At 36.3% G+C, this 20,482-nt stretch overlaps 4 protein-coding genes across 4 annotated transcripts; 2 read left to right on the forward strand and 2 right to left on the reverse strand.

Moving 5' to 3' along the window:
* Nucleotides 1-2,285: 2,285 nt before the first annotated feature.
* Nucleotides 2,286-5,315, forward strand: LOC107625439 (nucleolar essential protein-like protein). The gene is made up of 7 exons (XM_016328072.3): nucleotides 2,286-2,649; nucleotides 2,733-2,825; nucleotides 3,762-3,906; nucleotides 4,031-4,141; nucleotides 4,294-4,376; nucleotides 4,451-4,508; nucleotides 4,879-5,315. Exons 1-7 carry the CDS (start codon nucleotides 2,389-2,391, stop codon nucleotides 4,956-4,958), a joined length of 831 nt encoding a protein of 276 aa, XP_016183558.1. The 5' UTR covers nucleotides 2,286-2,388; the 3' UTR covers nucleotides 4,959-5,315.
* A 9,981-nt stretch (nucleotides 5,316-15,296) lies between these two features.
* LOC148574768 (uncharacterized) lies at nucleotides 15,297-16,371 on the forward strand. The gene is made up of 4 exons (XM_088505953.1): nucleotides 15,297-15,399; nucleotides 15,474-15,862; nucleotides 15,932-16,177; nucleotides 16,219-16,371. Exons 1-4 carry the CDS (start codon nucleotides 15,297-15,299, stop codon nucleotides 16,369-16,371), a joined length of 891 nt encoding a protein of 296 aa, XP_088362079.1.
* A 353-nt stretch (nucleotides 16,372-16,724) lies between these two features.
* LOC148574769 (uncharacterized) lies at nucleotides 16,725-17,789 on the reverse strand. The gene is made up of 2 exons (XM_088505954.1): nucleotides 17,763-17,789; nucleotides 16,725-17,288 (listed from the first exon to the last, which is right to left on the reverse strand). The coding sequence occupies exons 1-2, from the start codon at nucleotides 17,787-17,789 to the stop codon at nucleotides 16,725-16,727; spliced, it is 591 nt and encodes a 196-aa protein (XP_088362080.1).
* Nucleotides 17,790-19,226: 1,437 nt separating this feature from the next.
* On the reverse strand, nucleotides 19,227-20,339 carry LOC148574770 (uncharacterized). The gene has a single exon (XM_088505955.1). The coding sequence runs from the start codon at nucleotides 20,337-20,339 to the stop codon at nucleotides 19,227-19,229; it is 1,113 nt and encodes a 370-aa protein (XP_088362081.1).
* Between the last annotated feature and the right edge of the window lie 143 nt (nucleotides 20,340-20,482).

The following is a 20,482-nucleotide window of genomic DNA, read 5'->3' on the forward strand; positions in this document are numbered from 1 at the left end:
AGAGCAAAGCTATACATATAGATAACTTACCAGGTTAATAGTAGTGATCGAAGAAGGATGAAAAACTAGGAGAAATCTGGACAAAGCAGAGATGCACAGCAAGGAGCTTGGAAAGGGTGAGAGGAGATGGAAGAGACGTGATGATAGTGGAAGAACTGGACGCGAAAATGAAGGAAAACCAAAAGGAAACTAAGACATGAAGAAGCGCGAAAGACAGGGGTAGAACAGTCATTTCACGTAGGATTTTGAATAACTCATTATGAGCATTAAATGCTCAGCGCAAAAAACGAGGCGAGAAGCGGCGCACCCCTGCAACGAAGAGACTCACGTGCGCAGGAGACGCGTCCCGAGCACGAGCGACCGGCAAAGCGACAACACACACAAAGAGGAACTGAACGCGCCAACTACGATGCTCACGGCCATAGCTGGCACATTGGGGGCACTGTTGCGGCCCAACCCAGCTGGCCACATAGCCGACCCGGCCCAAAATACGGTTCCACCCGACCCGAGCGGCCGAACTGCGGGGCATCACACGTCTTGACCCTGACCCGGACACCTCTCCTCATATGGAGCCAGCTACCCCACAGTTGGAGCTAGAAAAGTTCGAGGAAGGTGGGTCTGTCCTCGTGGGACCCACCCCTCTGATAAGGTATAAAAGGGGAGGGCCCTACCCCTCCCCAAGGTACGTCACTACCACCTTTTTACTCTACGTTACCTGCGTACTTTCTGACTTGGGCGTCGGAGTGTCATTGCAGGTGGCATCCCCCACGCCTCACGAAGAGCTCGAGAGGTTGTCGGCTTGCGCATCTCACGTACAGACCCAGATCCAGGCTGATCCCCACCTTCTCATCTGGAGCACCCCTCTTTCCCGTCCGAAGCTCCGAGCTACCGAACACTATAAACGAGATACATGCAAAATTATCTCGTTTACAGTGTAAACGAAATAAGAGAAGAATATTTATTTCGATAAATATTTTTTAAATTATTTAATTTGATAATTATTATATTTAATTTATTTATTAAAATAAAAAATTCAGATTATACATACATTGGTCCGGATCAAAATTGAAAACTGAATGTGTACGTGTTATAGAGTTATTGTATTGAGGAGCTTTCTATGGTGGTGAAAGTATCTTCATGACCTTAAAAGACCAAGAAACATAATGAAATAGAAAATAATTTTGGGGTTCTTTTGTAAATATGGGGTTCTCATCACAAGAACCAATCCATCCACCACAGATGCACTTGGCAACCTGTGCTTCAACGCGTCAATGACGGCTGTGCCGTTGGCAAAAATTTTTCCATCGACGACCTTCTAGACTTCTCCGAATTCCAACAAAAAAAAAGACAGCACCTCGAAAATTTTTCACAGGACCGTACTGAAGATGACTCCAACTCCAACTCTTTCACTGCCACTGTGGACTCCGACTCCATTTTTGCTGGCAAATTGTCCTTTGCTTTGTCCGTTAACAATAGTTTTTTTCTTCTCTTCTTTTAGTTACTCTTTGCTCAACAACATTGTCTGCTCTTCGTTCCTCTACCTCAAGTGGACAACGAGCAAGTTGAAACATCGACTTTCGATTGTGGTTCTGAAACTGAGATCGAGGTTTTGAATTGAATAGATCTCTAACAATTAATTTGTTAAAATTTTTTCAGTAGACCTCATTAACTTTTTCTTTCAGATAATAATAATAATAATAATAATAATAATAATAATAATAATAATAATAATAATAATAATGAAATTTCATCAAACAATTTTTGAAAATTATAAATAAAAAAATGGAAGAGAGCATGAATGTGGTAACTCGTAATGCAGCATAGGTATATTTGTACATTAAATTTATTTATTTTTCATAGTATAAAGTCTGATTGTGTATCTGTCATTGTTGGACATGAGAGAAATAAGTCATGGACAACGTGAAAAGTAGGTTTAATCGTTGAGAATATGAGGAAGGAACACTTGGGTAGGATTTAGAATTAGGCATGACTTTAATTTGATCTTTTTATGAACTATAATCTAAATTATAAAAGTTGGGTAAAGAATGAATTCCGGTCATACAAATAGAATATTTTAAATTGTAATTTGAATTTTTTAAATTTTAAATTTTATTTTAAATAATAAAGTATAACTTTTCTTCATTTATTTTATAAATAAAATTAAAAAAATATAAAAATAATTTAAAAATAAAAAATTATAATTTATTTTTTAAAATAAAATTTAAAAATTTAAAATTTAAAAAATCCAAATTGTTTAAATAATTGGTCCTCCAAACTCCACAATCTACTTTCCGACAATTCCTTGTATTGAAGGGAACTTTTAGGACAAGGGAAGTCCACATTCCACAACCCTAGCAGCACACTGACTGACTGAAAAAGGGTGAGGCAATGACGAGGGCGTACGGCGGGAAGGGGCGGAAGCGAAAGCTAGCTGAGCCCAAATACGACCGCCAGGAAGATCAAGATTACCACCAAGAAGACCAGCAACCGCAGCCAAAGCGCCAAGAACCAGAACAGCAACAACCACCCGCTGATAACAACGAAGAACTGCCGGGCATCCCTATTGCCCCAACCGAACTTCAAACTGACAAGCCCAACGTCATCTTCATCCTCGAAAAGGCTTCTTTGGAGGTCGCCAAAGTTGGCAAGGTAATAATTTTATTAAATTGCATTTTGGACCTATGGCTTTTGGTTATTGCGTTTCACTGTAAATTGGGGTCTTTTGAGTGCAGACTTATCAGCTCTTGAACTCGGATGAACATGGCCATTTCCTCCGAAAGAATAACAAGAACCCCGGTGATTATAGGCCTGACATTACTCATCAGGTTGGTTTGTTGGTTGAACTTTCTAGAATTTGTTTTTGACTTTGTTTTTTCAAATATTTACATGCCTACGAGTTTCAATTGGCTTTGTTATGGTCCTTGTTCGTATAACCAGAGTCACTCCTATGGTTAGTCTCTTCCTTTACCTCGTTAAACTTAATTTTCAACTTCCAAATGAATTTAGATGGTATGTTTTTTTCCACTTCATTTCTTGGATTTTTTACTCCGTCTGGCTAGTGTCTTGGGGACACTGAGAAAGTTATACCGTGGGGATTGAAATCCACGGTCTTAGCGTACATCTCAGAAGGAAGGACCGTGTCCATTTGTTGATAAGTGGGTGGAATGGAAGGGTAGGGTTAACATTAAAAACAAAAGTTATGTTTGGGAGCTTTAGCATAGCACATAGAATAGCAAGGAGTGGTGTGGCACTGGTCAAGAGGAACATGTTTGGAAGGATGCAGAAGCCCTCAGTTGCCGTCTCCGAACAGTAAAAATGATGATTCCAAATCGGGGGGTCTAAGACAGAGACAGGCGAGCGCAGTGCCCTCTCTCCCCTTGAGCACTCAAACAGCACAGGGTGGTCCGTTCTGCGCCTCCCTTCTCCTCTCCAATGCATTAGTGGCCCTTCCTTCCCACCTCCAAAAATCTTCCAAACATAGCCAAACGTTTTGAGCAGTTTGCTAAAGCCCTTAGGGCTTACTGTTATTGATGGATTGAAGCCTTCTCTTGTCCCATTCCCTCCTTATAAATCATTTTCAAACATGGGTATCATTAAAATATCACTGTCATTCCTCTGATCTTTATACTTCCAAACAATGTTCTAAATAGCAGGGTGTGTGTTCATTTGTTTACTTTTCTCTTGAAAGTTGTATCATTATAGCTTTTTCTTGCTGCTCTGTGTTATTTTAAATCTTGATATTTGCCAAATTATGTTTTTAGGCTCTTCTATCTATTTTGGATAGCCCACTGAATAAGGCTGGGAGGTTGCGCACAGTATATATAAAGACTGAAAAAGGTGTTCTTATAGAGGTTAAGCCATATGTTCGTATTCCCAGAACATTTAAGCGGTTCTCTGGTGTTATGTGTAAGTTACAACTTGTAGATTCCCATCTGTGTGCACTTTTATGTATTTTGTATTGAATTTTTCCAGCGAGAAAACTGAATGAGCTCTCATTTATCAAATCTCAATAAATTTTACTATCTTGCAGTGGAACTGCTGCAAAAATTGAGCATATCTGCTGCTGGCAAGCGTGAGAAGCTTCTACGCGCAATAAAAAACCCTGTAACCCAGTATTTGCCTCTTAACTCTAGAAAAATAGGTAACTTTTCTTTTACAATTGTATTGAAAATTGTTTCAAGCAAGGTTAAATGATTGTTGAGAAGGAGTTTCTCTTGTTGGTTGGAAAGAGAAAACAGTATGATGCTTGTTTCCATCTTTTACCGTCGTTTTTTTTTCCTTTTTCAATGTTAGGTCTCTCCTACAGTTCAGACAAGCTGGTAACCATGAGGGACTATGTATCAACTATACCCAGTAATACAGACCTTGTCTTTGTGGTACTCTCTGAAGTTCAACTCTCTGTTATTGTTATTATCTCGGTTGATATGAAATTTAATAATCTATTTTTCAGGTGGGAGCAATGGCCCATGGGAAAATTGAGACAGATTATACAGAGGACTACATAGCAAGTATGTATACACTATATATGCGCTTGCCTTCTGGTTTTGTTAATAGCTATATACAAATAATTCTACACTCACCTTTTTAGCCACATTTATTTTCTTCTGTTTAGTCTTTTGTCTTTGCGGTGCTTTAGCCTATCGCCTTGTCCCTATTCAGGACCTGAGACTTTTACCAATAGTAAGGTCTCATGTTCAAGTCTTATGAAAAGAAATATTTAACATCTTTAGACCTTTCTCAGATATGCAGTGATTGAAAAATTTTGCTTTTCTAAGTTTTCTTTGTTACATTTTACCTATCCTTCATTGTTGATAATATCTTGTTTTATGAGGAAAATTTTAGTTCCCTGTTCATTTCTTATTTGATTTTTGAATGCAGTATCTGGATACCCTCTAAGTGCTGCTTACTGTATCGCGAGAATATGTAATGCCCTCGAGGATATGTGGAAAATATTGTGAATTAACTTCTTTGCATTCCCCTGAGGCACAGTTTTCTGGAGCAGTTTTGTTTCCGTACCCAGTTAAACACCAATGTCCCTTTGCGCAAAGCTAAGAATGTAAGGCCTTGTGCAAAAGTAGACTATAGTTTGAGTGGCTAAACACTTCATGCAACATCATAGAATTGGTCATTGTTGTAGGAATTGGAGATTAGTTAATTCTCATGCCTAATTATTGGTTTACAGTGATGTATAATGTATTATGATTAAGGGTAGGGTATATTTTTTTTGTCCTAGTTTCTACTTATATTCTACTTATATTGTATAAGTTTTTGGATTCGTTGTTTATTTATATTTAGGAGTGGCTTTGATTGCAAAATTGTTCTCGTGTTCTTGTATGAGCTTTTTAATTCATTATTTATTTGAATTCAACAGTAATTTTCCCTACCAAGATAACACTAGCAAGCAGCACAAATTTTCCTTATCTCAAATCCAAAAGACCTACATAATATAAATGCCAATTATTCTAGTGAATTATGCAATATTAATGTGCATTTAAAATCATGACTTCATATGTACACTGCTAATTCTCTTCTTCAGCGACAAACTTGTTTAAAGGAAGTATCCTTGGAAATAGAAGGAATTTTGTTCTTGTTGATTTAGGGTTCAAAAGTATCACGGAATAAGGAGTTTCTAAGGTGGCGAATAATTTAATTTAGAACCTGGCTAAACAAGAGTGGCTATATTGTGGACACAATCAAGCTTGATAATGGTATAAGCATTAACAGCACAATTGAGCTTGATCAATGGCGAGACATACAAGGATTAGGCGGTCCTATGAGTAGAGCAAAAGCAAGAACCGTTACAGAGATTCTACAATAAATTATTGCAACTATACTTAAGACAGTCCAAAGCAAGAGAAACTCGAGAGAAACTCGAGTCTTTGAGCTGCACATGGGTTCAAACCTTGGCGAATGCGCCAAGTGTTAAATATGAGTCTTTTAGTGTTGTGTGGGTAAGTGTGTAGTGTGGATGTGTTGTAGTATCCAAGATTGAGAGTTGTCTAATCCATCTTGGCTAAAAAAAAAAAGATTGTTCTTTACATCATGAACTCCAAATATGCATGAATAAAAAGTGCTTACTTGTGAATCAAGTTAGGTTTGTTTAGTAGTTAGCTCACTAGTTCGCTTAAGCAAGTGTCGGTGGTTTGAATCCGACTTTGTGCATGCAGCAATCTATTGATCAGTAACAAACCATTGAATAGAGTTTCGATTTGCAATGAATTAGTTCTTAATCTGTTGGGTTGGAAAATACAGTGAAAAATCCAAAAAAAAAAAAGAGCTTACTTGTGGACTAATATATTATACGAATTTAATGATATTTATCCAAGTCTGAGTCTGTCTTCATTTTTACGTTAGTTTTAATTGTAATAAATGCTTAGTTGTTGTAAAATAAATAAATAAGAAAGAGAGAAAATAAATATAAAATAAAAAAATATAAATAGAAGATTCTAATATTAATATTCACCAATATTAATATTTTAATATAATAAAAATGATTCATATATGTATTTACTAATATTTTATATATATATATATCAAGAGGGAGAGAGAGGAGTATTTAGAATTGTTTATTGCTGTATTTTGTTTTCAGAGTGGCTTCTCTTATTTATTCAGGAGACAAGCCTTCATTTTACAACTTTATTAATTTTGAATTTATCTTAAAAAGTGATTTCTTCCATATGGGAAAGATTAGCCGCTCAATTAATAAATGGGCATCCATTACCTTTTTATCGCAACACTCTCCCTTAAATGTCCATTTAAGATTATACTTCGTTAAAACCTTACTAAGAAAAATCTAATGGAAAAAAACTTTAGTGAAGAAAAAAGAGTATAATATCCTTTGTGATGATTATTGCCTCGTTAAAAACATTGTCAAGAAAAATCCAATGGAAAGAAAACTTGACCAAGGAAAAAAAAGTACAGCCTCCCCCCTCTTGTCAATATCTCGAAATTGGCGCATCCCAATCTGATGTACCAATCTTTCAAAGGAGGATTTTGGAAGTCATTTTGTGAATAAATCTACCAGATTATCACTTGAGCAGATCTGTTGGACATCAATTGTTCTTTGATTTTGAAGATCATGAGTGAAGAAAAATTTGGGAGAAATATGCTTTGTTCTATCACCTTTGATGTATCCACTCTTAAGTTGAGCAATGCATGTTGTATGATCTTTAAATAGAACAGTTGAAGCTATCTTATGATCAACCAGTCCACATGATGACAGAATATATTAGATTAAACTCCTGAGCCAAAAACACTCGCGACTAGCTTCATGTATCGCTAGTATTTCTGCATGATTAGAGGATGTTGCTGCAATCGTCTATTTCGTGGACCTCCATGATAAAGCTGTACCACCATATGTGAACAGGTATCCTATTTGAGATCTCTCTTTGTGTGAATTAGACAAGTATCCTTCATCTGCATAGCCAACTAGTTGTGACTTAGATCCATATGGATAAAACAATCCAATATCAACCGTTCCATGAAGATATCAAAAGATTTGTTTAATTACATTCCAATATCTTCTGGTTGGACAAGAACTATACCTTGCTAGTAAATTCACAGCAAATGATATATCGGGTCGTGTATTATTAGCAAGATACATTAGTGCCCCAATGACACTAAGATATGGTACTTCAGGACTAAGAATATCTTCATTTTCTTCTTTAGGATGGAATTGATCATTTTCCACATCCAAAGATCTTACGATCATTGGGGTACTTAATGGATATGACTTATCCATATAAAATCTCTCCAAGATCCTTTCTGTGTATGTTATTTGATGAATAAAAATTCTATTTTTTGTATGCTCAATTTGCAGGTCGAGACAAAATTTAGACTTTTCAAGATCTTTCATCTCAAACTCTTCTTTTAGAGATTTTATAATTGGAATTTCTTCAAGGGTTCTAATGATATTTAAATCATCAATGTACATAGCAATTATAATGAATCCAGATGTAGATTTCTTTATGAAAACACATGGACAGATATCATCATTCTTAAATCCGTTTTTAGTCAGATACTCAATAAGACGATTATACCACATTCGTCCAGATTTCTTTAGACCATATAAAAATCTTTGCAATTTAACTGAGTATAATCTCTGCGAATATTCATTGGATGGTTTAGATATTTTATTCCTTTAGAAACTTTCATATATATTACGATCTAATGATTTGTATAAGTAGGTTATTACCACATCCATTAAATGCATATGTAGTTTATGATATGTGGATAAACTGACAAAATAACGCAATATTATTGCATCCACTACAGAGGAATATGTTTCTTCATAATCTATACCGGGACTTTGTGAAAAACCTTGTGCCACAAGTCGAGCTTTGTAGTGTACAACTTAATTTTTCTAATTTTGTTTTCTCACAAATATCCATCTGTATCCAACATGTTTTACATCTTCTGGTGTACGAACTACAAGTCCAAAAACTTCACGTTTCGCAAGTGAGTCTAACTCAGCCTTCAGAGCTTCTTCCCATTTTGGCCAATCATTCGTTTTGTTGAGATTCTTCGACTGTTCTTGACTCAAGATCCTTACTTTTATGCATGATATTTAATGCCACATTATATGCAAATATTTCATTGACAATTATCTTATTTAGGTCCCACTTTTCTCCTGTAAAGACATAACTTATTGAGATCTCGTCATTTTCACAATTTTTAGGTACCTGAACGTCTTCTGGCGTTAAAACTATATCAGAATTTTGGACAACTATAGGTGTCTTTATTATGTCTTTATCTTTTTCAACAGGAATAGTATTTATCTCTTTTCTTTTTTGAGGATTTTTGTCTTTGGAACTGACAGATCTACCACACTTCTGGCGTAAATTTGTTTTGGTGGCCATTTCTCCAATTGGGACATCAATTTGAATTGGAGCATTTTCAGCTGGTATATAGGATTTAGTTATCCTTTTGGCATCAAAAAATACATTCGACAATTCATTTGTTATTTTTTACAAATGTATAATCTTTTAAACTTCTAGTTCACATTGCTCTGATCGAGGATCTAAATGCATCAAGGATGATGCATTCCAATTAAGTTCCTTTTCAGGAAGCTTATTCTTTCCCCCTAAAATTGAAAATTTTAATTCATCAAAATGACAATCTGCAAATTGGGCTTTAAATACATCTCCAGTTTGTATCTCAATATATTTCACTATAGAAGGAGAATCATATCCAACATATATCTCCAATTTTCTTTGGGGTCCAATTTTAGTGCAAGAAGGTGGTGCAATGGGAATATATATCGCACATCCGAATATTCTTAAATAGAAAATATTTGGCTGCTGGCCAAAAGCTAATTGAATAGGAGAAAAATGATGGTAACTTGTTGGTCTCAAATGAATAAGTGTTGCGGCATGCAAAATAGCATGCCTTCAAGCCGAAATTAAGAGATTTGTTCTCATAAGTAAGGGTTAGCAATTAATTGGAGGCGTTTAATAAGTGATTCGGCTAACTCATTTTGGGTGTGAACATAAGCTACTGGATGTTCAACGCTTATTCCGTTAGCCATACAATAAGCATCAAAGGCTTGGAAAGTAAATTCACCAGCATTATCAAGTCAAATTACTTTGATTGGATTTTTCGAAAACTGTGTTTTAAATCGAATAATTTAAGCAAGTAATCTCGCAAATGCCAAGTTGGGAGAAAACAATAAGCACACATGTGACCATCTTGAAGATGCGTCTATTAGAACCATAAAATATCTAAAAGATCTACATGGTGGATGAATAGATCCACATATATCGCCTCGAATCTTTTCTAGGAATTTAGGGGACTCAAATCCAATCTTTACTGGTGATAGCTTTAAAATTAACTTTCCTTGAGAACATGTAGCACAACAAAATTCACTAGATTTAAGTATCTTCTGGTTCTTTAGTGAATGTCCATGGGAGTTTTCAATAATTCTCCACTTATGGGTTTACAATGGCATGTGATTCAATTGTACTAATTTTAGTATAATATAACCCAGATGAAAGTGAGGGTAACTTTTCTAATATCACCTTTTTATTTGAATCATGAGTTGTGATACATAAGTACTCATGATTTTCCTCATTCATTGTTTCAATATGATATCCATTTCGGCGAATATCTTTAAAACATAACAAGTTCCTTAGAGACTTAGTAGATAATAGTGCATTATTTATTATGAATTTTGTTCCTTCGGAAAACAAAATTATAGTTCTTTCGGAGCCTTATATTACATTGCCTGAGCCAATAATGGTATTAACACATTCTTCTTTTGGTATAAGATGAGTAAAATATATAACTTTTGAGAATGGTATGCGAACTTGCACTATCCGCAAGGCAAACATCTTCACTATATATCTTTACCATTTCTTTCAAAGACAAATAATAATAATAATAAAATGAGTAAAAGTATACATGGAGTAAAATTATTTTCTTGATTATTTTTCTAAGAAGTACTATACATAGTATCATATACTAAAAATTTTGGTGGATATGGCGAGCAAGGAATAACGACATCTTTAATCCCCATGAAACTTGGCCTCCGGAAAAAGTCATTTGTCTGGCATTAACTTCAGAAAAGGAGCTTAGAAATATTTTTGAATTACAATGTATGTCCCTTCCCTCTACTCTAAATGGTTTTTGGAATCCCCCATCCATTGGTACTTTTAAGATTAATTGTGATGCTAGTTATTTTGGTTCGGGTGATAGTGTTGGTTTTGCTTGTGTTATTAGAGATTGTAATGGGAGCTGGCAAATGGGGTGTTTGGGAATGATTGAGAGTAATAGTATTCTTCAAGGAGAATTGTTTGCTATTTGGAGAGGATATCTCTTAGCTTGGGATGTGGGTCAACGAGATGTTATTTGTGAGACGGATTGTGTGGAAGCATTTAATCTTGTTACTCAAGATGGTTTTGGGTTTATTGATCCACTGGTGCTCAAAATAAGAGATATCATGCATTGGAATTGGCATGTTGACTTTCGTTTGATTATGAGAGATGCAAACACGGTGGCAGATACTATGGCAAAGATGGCGATGAAGTTACAACTTTCGCATGTGGAGCTTCTTTCACCTTGGGAGGAGTTTAAGAGTAGTCTTAAACGGGACTGTCCCTCTATTTAAGCAGTTCCTTGTTTTGTTTCTTTTGTTTTTCTTTGTTTAATTTATTTCAGTCACCAAAAAAAATATACTAAAAATTTTATTATTATTATTTTAGAACTTGACACATTTAGTAATTTAGAAATTTATAAACATAAATATTTTATTAAACATTATTTATATACATCATACTTCAAATTCAAATACATAGGGAATAAAACTCAAGTTTTTTTATTTACCTAAGTACTGAAGCCAAATATCAAACTTTTTTATCATTGATCAAATGATCAATATTCTCTTCAAAATCTTCAAAGAAATCAGATACTTCATAATGAGTGGTGTAATTTTCAGCAACATCCTTTGAAACAAAATTCATCCACTTTCCTTTGTCCTCCTTTTTCAAAGATACTTGATAAATATCGACTAGGTGCCTTGGGGTACAATAAGGACGTGACCAATGGTCTTTTCCACCACAACGGAAATATTTATTCTTTGTTGATTTATTTTACCCATTATTTCTTTCTTTATCGCACTTCTAGTGAGATCCTTTCCTGTGAACATAATTTATTTTTCCTTCCATAATTTTTCTTATTACCAAAACCTTGCCATTTACCTCTTCTGGGATAATGATTTACCGCATTTGCTTCCGGAAATGGGACGGCGGTGCCAACTAGGCGCGCTTTATGATTTCTTAAAAGCAATTCATTGTTACGCTCGGCAACAAGAAGGCAAGAAATCAGTTCATAATATTTTTTAAATTCTTTTTCTCGATACTATTGCTGCAGGAGCACATTCGAGACATGAAAAGTTGAGAAAGTTTTTTTCTCTAACATGTCATTATCCGTTATCTTTTTCCCACATAATTTCATTTGTGAAGTAATTCGGAACATTGCTGAATTGTATTCATTTATGGATTTAAAATCTTGAAGACGTAAGTACGTCCACTCATACCGGACTTAAAGAAGTATCACTGTCTTTTGATAATTATACCTTTCTTCAAGGTTTTTTCATAGATCTGCAAGATCTTTTAGTGTGAGATATTCGTTTTTCAATTCTTCCTCAAGATGTCAACAAAGGAAGATAATGGCTTTGGCTTTATCCTTCTAGGATGCATTAATTTCAATCTTAATGGTATCTCCTAAATCCATTGAATCAAGATGGATTTTGGCATCTAGTATCCATGATAAGTAGTGTCCAGATATATTAAGAGCATTAAATTCAAGATGAGAAAGTTTTGACATAATGAAAATTTATTACCTGAGTCTTCCAAAAATTTGATTAAAATCTCGTGCTGATAACGTGTTGTAAAATAAATAAATAAGAAAGAGAAAATAAATATAAAATACAAAAATATAAATAAAAAACTCTAATATTAATATTCACCAATATTAATATCTCAATATAATAGAGATGATTCATATTTGTATTTACTAATATTACATGTTATAATGTATATCTATATATTGTAAGAGGATGAAAGAGAAATATTCAGAATAGTTGCAACATAAAGCATATAAAAGAGAAAAAATTATTTTTATTGCTGTGTTTTGTTTTAAGTGTAGTTTCTCTTATTTATACAGGTAACAAACCTTCATTTTACAACTTCATTAATTTTAAATTTATCTTAAAAAATAATTTCTTTAATATAAAAAAGATTAGCCACTCAATTAATAAATGGAGATCCATTACGTTCTTATCCCAACATTAGTGAATTATTTAGAAAACTTGTCATTCATTCAGTACTCTAAAAGAGACTCTATTTAATTTTCTAATGAGTTTTAAATGTTTAATGGTTTTCAATACAGTGAAGTAACAAATGCTTAGTGAATTGCTTAATATGTTTGCCATCCATTAAGCACTTTAAGAAGAGGCTCATGGAATATGCAATGGACAAAGAAGATTATTAATTAGAATGATATCCGCACGTTGTGCGAACTCGAATAAATGATATTAATAATTAATAAATATTATAAAATAATTTTAAATACATAATTATAAATAAAAATAGAAAATATTTGGTGAAATAATAAAAGTTTAATCACATAAAAATATACATTGTAAATTTATAACAATTTTAAGACACGTAATTATTTATATAATATCAAAAATTATTTTTATTAAAAATATTATATATACATAAAAAAATAATCATTATATATTTGTGTATAAATATTTATGTTATTCCATTTAGAATATGTATTTTATATTTTAATATTTATTTTATGTTAGTAACTATTTTTTGTGTGTGCACGTAATATCAGTTTATTTTTATTAATTTTTCTTTCAAAAATTAAAATTTTATATATCTATATTATCAACTATTTTGATAAGTACAAATAGATTGCGCTTTCATTGGATAGAATTAAAATATAAATACTAAAATAAAATAAAATTACATAGGTTGACTACTTGATTTAGTTCAAAAGTTAGCTTTTTAAGTTAACTTTTGTAAAATTTAAAAATCTCAATATAATAAAAAAATTTTGAGGACAAAAACGTTCAATAAAAAAAAATTTTAGGAACCTATGTGGATATATATACTTAAATGTGAATTGATTTTTAAATATCTTTGCTATTATTTTTATATAAATTTTTTTCGTTCTCTTATTTTAAATATCTTATAACATGTAATACTTTATGTTCCATCCTGATGTTGCCGAGGTATAGCGACTCCTTCTACCTACAATTGTGCTTAGGTGGAAGAGGTATACGTCGGCTAGGTTGGAACACCGCGGCGGGAGCACCTGCAAAAAGCACTCCGACGCTCAAGTAAGAATGTGAGTTATGAGAAAATAAGAGAAAATGAATCAGAGTGAGTTGTGTGACCTGTTTTACTCCGAGGTTACCTATCTGTTTATATAGGCATTTCTGATATGTTCGGTTATAGTATTTTCCGGAGTTTTCCATGAGTTCCAAGATTATCGCTATGATGACGTTAGTTATGGCCTCTGAGATTATCTTTAGGATAACGTTTCAAAGTGTTAGTTATGACTTCTGAGCTCTATTATAGCTCGTCTGGACTTGGTGGGTTTGTTATTATTTGGTTGCGTTTCTATCCGAAATATCTGCATAGAACCTGCCGAGGTATACGTTATGTATCATAGCTCCCAAGCTTGCCTTGTTGTAAGAAAACGAAGGCAAGCTTTTGAGTTTTTCCGTGTACCTCGGCCGAAAATATATATCTAGTGGTGGTCTTGTCCCCCAAGCTTGCCTTAGTTTTTTGTTGGGAAGAGAAATATGGAGCATTTAATGACCGCTTCGTTTTCCGCGTCGAAAATGATTGATGGGGAATCGTGGCTCGGCTTTCGGAGCTATTATGGCCGTTAGATGTTGATGTAATAAATAGATGGTGAGGATTGGGACGGTTATCGATGGATGTAAAAATCGTTTCAATTTCTTTGTAGATTTATTGCCTGGCTTATTTGGAGTGAGCCCCCAGTTTTATTTTGTTTTGGTTCTGCACTTTCATCTTTTCAGAGAAAATGAGTGAAAAAGGTAGGTTTTGATGTCTTCTAGTCCTCTCCCTTTCTTCTCTATTTTCTTTGTTTGTTGTCGTATTGTAATGAAAAAAGGTAAGACTGTTGTGGCAGAGGATGATCCTTGCAGCTGGGTTAGTGATCAGGTAAAATGTTGTGTATCCCAGTTTAGTGATGTGGAGTCAGTGAAGGTGTTAGGGTCTAATGTGTGGGTTAGGGACGGCCACGATATAAGGGTGGAATTTTTGTCTTGTGGTAGGGATGATCGTGTGTGTGAGAGGGTGGAGGGGTGGTCCTACTTTTACTGTTATTCATGCTTGTTTACTGAGCTTGGGGTTCGTCTTCCTTTTACTGATTTTGAGTGTGGGTTTCTGTTTTGGTTAAACTGTGCTCCCTCCCAGTTACACCCCAATTCGTGGGGCTTTATCCGAGCTTTTGAGAATTTGATGTCTCTCCTAGAATATCCTCCTTCCCTTAGGGTTTTCTTTTCGCTGTTTCAAACTAAGGGTGTTAGGCGTGGTTTATGGGTAAACCTTAGTAGTCACCCTCGTCGATCTGTTTTTTCTCTTTACAAATCATCATTCAAGGATTTCAAGACAATGTTTGTGAAAGTAAGGATTGTGGAAGAGGAATTTCCATTTTACCTGAATGAGTTTCTGGAGGAGAGATTTCCTATTTCTTGGTCACCCGATCCTGTTCAAGTACTAGATGTAGACGATAGGGTGTCTGATGAGAACATTATGTTGGAGTTTCTGTTAGAGATGTCGGAGTCAACAGGGCTGTTGTCTGTTGTAGAATTGTTAAAGTGGGATACTGATAAGGAAGCTGTGTTGGATTATTTAGGTAATTTACTTTGGAAATATTTTCTAGTGTTGTAGCATGGTTTTTGCTGACTCGTTGTTTTACTGTTCTTGCAGCTGAGAAAGCGCCGACTATTACTACTGCTGGGTTGAAGTCCTTCTTCAGTCAGAGGAAGAAGAATGAAAATGAGGGATCGACAACTAACGTAAAGAAAGATGGGCCTGGTATGCCGTCCGAGGTTAATCCTCGTCCGAAAAGAAAGAGGGGTAAGAAAGATGTTGATCTGGCTGAGAGCAAAGAGGGGGATTTTCCTATTTTGCCAATTGTCGAGGCTGCTTATGAGTCTCAGAAGCGGTTTCATGCTTATCGTGATGACGATAACATGAGATCGTTGTGGTCAAGGTTTTTCCCTTTTGCAACCCTTGCCAATGAGTTGTGCCGTTTTCCTGAGGACTCAAAAATGATCGAGGAGGTCGGTCGTGCTGGAATCAGTCGCTTCCTTCAGGTATCTGCGCTGCTTTGTTTATGTTCGATTTCTCCTTTTTTGTGTCTGATCGCTTTTCTTTTGTCGCAGGTTGTGGGTGCTAGGATAGTTGCTGTTGGGAGAGCTCAAGAACTTGCTATCGAGTCAGAGGTGAAGGAATCTGTGAATGTTGCTGAGTTGTCTTCTGCTCTTCAGGAGAAAGAAAAAACCATTGTTGATCTTTCATCGACTTTGAAGCAGAAGGGGACCGAGCTTGATGAGGAAAAGCGACTTCATTCTTTGGCTGTCAAAGAAGCTGGTACATTGAAGTCTGAAAATAGTCAGCTTGTGGCTCGGGTTAAGGAACTGGAGACTGGGTGTATGAGGCCTTTGCACAGGGTTTCGAACGGGCTACCGGTCAGGTCCGTGTTTTGTTTCCTGAGGTTGATGTCGCCAAGTTGGATGCTACAAAAATTATTGTTAATGGGGAGTTGATTGATGATGAAGCTGATAAGAGTGATAGCTCAAGTATCGATAATAAGATAGAATGAGGATTTTTAGGCCTTTTTGTTTTATAAACTCTGTTTTGTTAATATTGTTCAGGATTTGACCTTTCGTTGTTTGGTTTGTATTGTTTGACTTTTTGGTTTGATTGTTATAACTGCCCGAGTATGAAGCTCGGTTTGTTTCTTTTGATATATATATATATATATATTGCTAAGACGTCTTTCAGATAATTGATTTTGCGATTTACATGGACCATGTTTATTTGTTTGGAATTACGTTAAGATTAGTATTTGAAATAAGATATGGCGTCCGACCTCGTTAAAACCCTTTGAGTAAAACCCTACTTGAGATAAAACCTCAAATGGGAAAAAGAGTACCTTCATCCGCTTTGCATAGATTATGATTGATATTTCCTCAAAGAGGATACATTCCAGTTTTCTGGTACTGGATCTCCCAATAATGTTTCTAGCTGATATGCTCCCTTGCCGAGTATGTTGCTAATTTGAAATGGCCCTTCCCAATTCGCTGCTAGATTCCCATGGGTTTTGGGCTTTCTTGCCTCTTCTGTTTTTCTGAGGACAAGTTCCCCATGTTCGAATGTTCTGGAAACCACTCTTTTGTTGTGTCGTTTTTGTAAGAGTTGTTTCATCGCTAGTGGTTTTATTGTTGGTATTTCCCTTTCTTCATCCAAGAGGTCCAGGTCGGTTGCTCTTTCTTTGTTGTTCCTATTCTGATCGTATAGCTCGGCTCGGAGGGTTGGCGTTCCGATTTCTACGGGTATAAGGGCTTCTGCTCCATATACCAATTTGAAGGGGGTCTCCCCAGTTGCTGATTGGATTGTTGTATTGTATCCCCATAAGACTTCTGGAACAAGGTCGGCCCATTCGCCCTTAGCGTCGTCCAATTTTTTCTTCAAGGCCTGCAAAATAATTCGGTTAGCCGATTCTACCTGGCCATTTGTCTATGGGTATTCAACCGAACTAAAATGATGTTTTATATTGAAGTTTTGCAAGAATAAGGCGAGGTTTTGATCTGTAAATTGTCTTCCGTTGTCAGAGATTATTTCTCTAGGTATACCATAGCGGCAAATGATGTTTTTTCATAGGAAAGATCTCACATTTTTCTGCTGTTATTCGTGCCAGAGGTTGTGCTTCAATCCATTTTGAAAAATAATCTATTGATACTAAAAGGAATTTTACCTGTCCTGGCGCTTTCGGAAAGGGGACGAGAATATCTAACCCCCTTCTATCGAAAGGCCGCTTACCTCTAGAGTGTGTAGCTTCTCGGCTGGTGTTGTGGATATCACGGCGTTTTTTTGGCAATTGTCACATTTTTTTACTTTGGCTATGCAATCTCTCTTCATTGTTGGCCAGTAGTACTCTGTTCATAATATTTTGGTGGATAATGCTCGGCCTCCAATGTGGTTGCCGCATACTCCTTCATGCGTCTCCGCCATTACCATTTCGGCTTCGTTCTTGCTTATGCATCTTAAAAGGGGTTGCGAGAATCTTCGCCTGTATAGGTTGTCTCCGACTACTCTATAGTAGCTTGCTCTTCTTCGAAAGAGCTTTTGGTTTTGTTCATCTGTTGGGATGACTCATGTTTTGATGTATTCGAGAAACGGTGTCCTCCAATCTCTTTCCTGTGTAATGCTCAATATGCTATTTAATTGAAAGCTTAGTTTTTCAAGTGTTAATTGTGAAAGTGTTGGTGTGTGTGATTGTGGCCTTGTTGTTGCTAACTTAGATAAAACATCGGCTCTTGTGTTTTGTTCTCTGTTCACATGTATAATTTCAAACTTATGAAATTTTGAAATAAGATCCTTTGTTATGAGCCAGTACTTCTCTAACAAAGAATCTTTTCCCTGGAAGTCGCCTTTGATCTACTGGACGACAAGTAGTGAGTCACAATATAAAGTGAGGTGAGATATTTGCAAGTCCTGGGTGAGCTTTAGTCCGGCTAGAAGAGCTTCGTACTCCGCCTGGTTGTTGCATGCTGTAAAGGAGAATTGTAATGACTGCTCGGCTATGACCTGTTCGCCTTCTTTAAGTGTTACACCCGCTCCACTTCCGTTTTTGTTTGCTGCGCCATCTACATAAAGTTTCCAGTTATGTTCTATTTGCTTGTAATCCGTTGTTAGCTCAGAGATAAAGTCGGCTAGTATTTGCAGTCTTGGAGTCTTCCGAGGTTAATATTGTACGTCATATTCAGAGAGCTCAACGGACCACTTTGTTAGACGTCCATCCAGCTCGGGCTTGGTTAGAATCTGTCGCAGTGGTTGATTTGTTCTGACTATTATAATGTGGCTTTCGAAATATTACCTCAGTCTTCTTGCTGTTGTGACCAAGGCTAATGCGAGCTGTTCTATCTTCGGATACCTGGTTTCTGGCGGTTGTAGAACTTTGCTGACGAAGTACACTGGGTTTTGTGTTTCCCTTGTTTCAGACACTAGCACCGAACTTATGGCATGGTTAGAAACTGATAAGTACAAAAATAATGGTTTACCGAGCTCTGGTTTTTGGAGGATTGGTGGTGATGATAGTATTTGTTTAAGCTCTGTGAAAGATCGTTCGCATTCTTCTGTCCAGTTGAACTTTTTGTTCTTGGAGATTGTTTAGAAAAAATGGTATGATCGGTTTGCTACTGCAGGTAGAAATCGTGATAGTGCAGCAACTCTTCCTGCTAGTTGTTGTACTTCTTTTATTGTCTTCGGGCTGTTCATTTTAAGAATAGCTTCACATTTTTCTGGGTTTGCCTCAATCCCTCGTGAGGTCAGCATAAATCCGAGGAATTTCCCTCCTTGAACTCCAAATGCGCATTTTTCTGGGTTGAGTCTCATGTTATATGCTCGGAGCTGTTGGAAGACCTCTTCCAGGTCATCACAGTGTGATCCCTGTGCCTAGGTTTTTGCTACCATGTCATCTACATAGATCTCCATGTTTGGTCCTATCTGATGTTGGAAGACTTTGTCCATAAGTCGTTGGTATGTTGCTCCTGCATTTTTAAGGCCAAATGGCATAACTTTGTAACAAAAATTTTCGTGTTCTGTTATAAAAACCGTTTTGCTTTGGTCTTCTGGATGCATAAGGATCTGGTTATACCCAGAGTATGCATCCATGAAGCTTAGACTTTTAAACCCAGAAGCATTATCTACTAGTTTATCAATGCAAGGTAAAGGATAGGCATCTTTTGGACAAGCTTTATTTAAATTTGTAAAGTCGATGCACATGCGCCATTTACCTGAGTGTTTCCTTACCATTACCACATTTGAGAGCCACGTGGTGAAGCGGAGCTCTTTGATAAAGCCGGCGTTGAGGAGCTTCTTTGTCTCTTCAAGGGCTGCTTTCATTTTTTCAGTTCCGAGGTTCCTCTTTTTCTGGGTGATCGGCCTACTTGTTTTGTTTATGGAGAACTTATGGCAGATTATACTCGGATCTATTCCTGGCATGTCTTTTGGTGTCCATGCGAATAAGTCGGCGTTGTCTTGGAGCACCCTTATTAGCTTTGTTCTCTCCTCTCCTTCTAATTCTCGGCCGATATAAGTGAACTGTTCGGCCTTTGTCGTCAGAGGAATCTTCTGGAGTTCGTCTGTTGGCTGGGGCCTTTCCTGGAAGTCCTCCCTTGGATCCAAGTCGGCGAGCATCAATACCTCGGATGTGGTGTGAGTTATTTTCGTTCCCTGATTAGCCCTTGGTTGTATGTTGGTTTTCTTCAGGCTGGCGTTGTAGCATTGCCGAGCTTGTTGTCGGTCTGAATGTACTGTTGCTATCTTGTTGTTTTGTACTTGAAACTTAACACACAATTGTAATGTAGATACTACCGCCCTGAAGTTATTCAGGGCGGGCCTTCCAAGAATAATGTTATAAGGACTAGGACAGTCAACTATAAGATATTGGACGTCAATAGTTTTTGCTAATGGGGGGTTGCCTATGGTTGTTTTTAGCCATATGTGTCCTTTTATTGGGACCCTTTCTCCAGAGAACCCAACCAGTTCTCCCGATGAAGGTTGCATGGCCTTTTTCAGATAATTGCATTTTTATAAAGGTTGAATAGAATAGTACATCAGCACTACTACCTAGGTCCAAGAGGACCTTTCTTACCAATAACTCTCCTGTTTGGATGGAGATCACCACTGGGTCATTGAGGTTTGGGCCT

The sequence above is a fragment of the Arachis ipaensis genome, chromosome B2, assembly GCF_059453495.1.
Source record: "Arachis ipaensis isolate K30076 ecotype BB chromosome B2, ASM5945349v1, whole genome shotgun sequence".
Classification (NCBI taxonomy): Eukaryota; Viridiplantae; Streptophyta; class Magnoliopsida; order Fabales; family Fabaceae; genus Arachis; species Arachis ipaensis.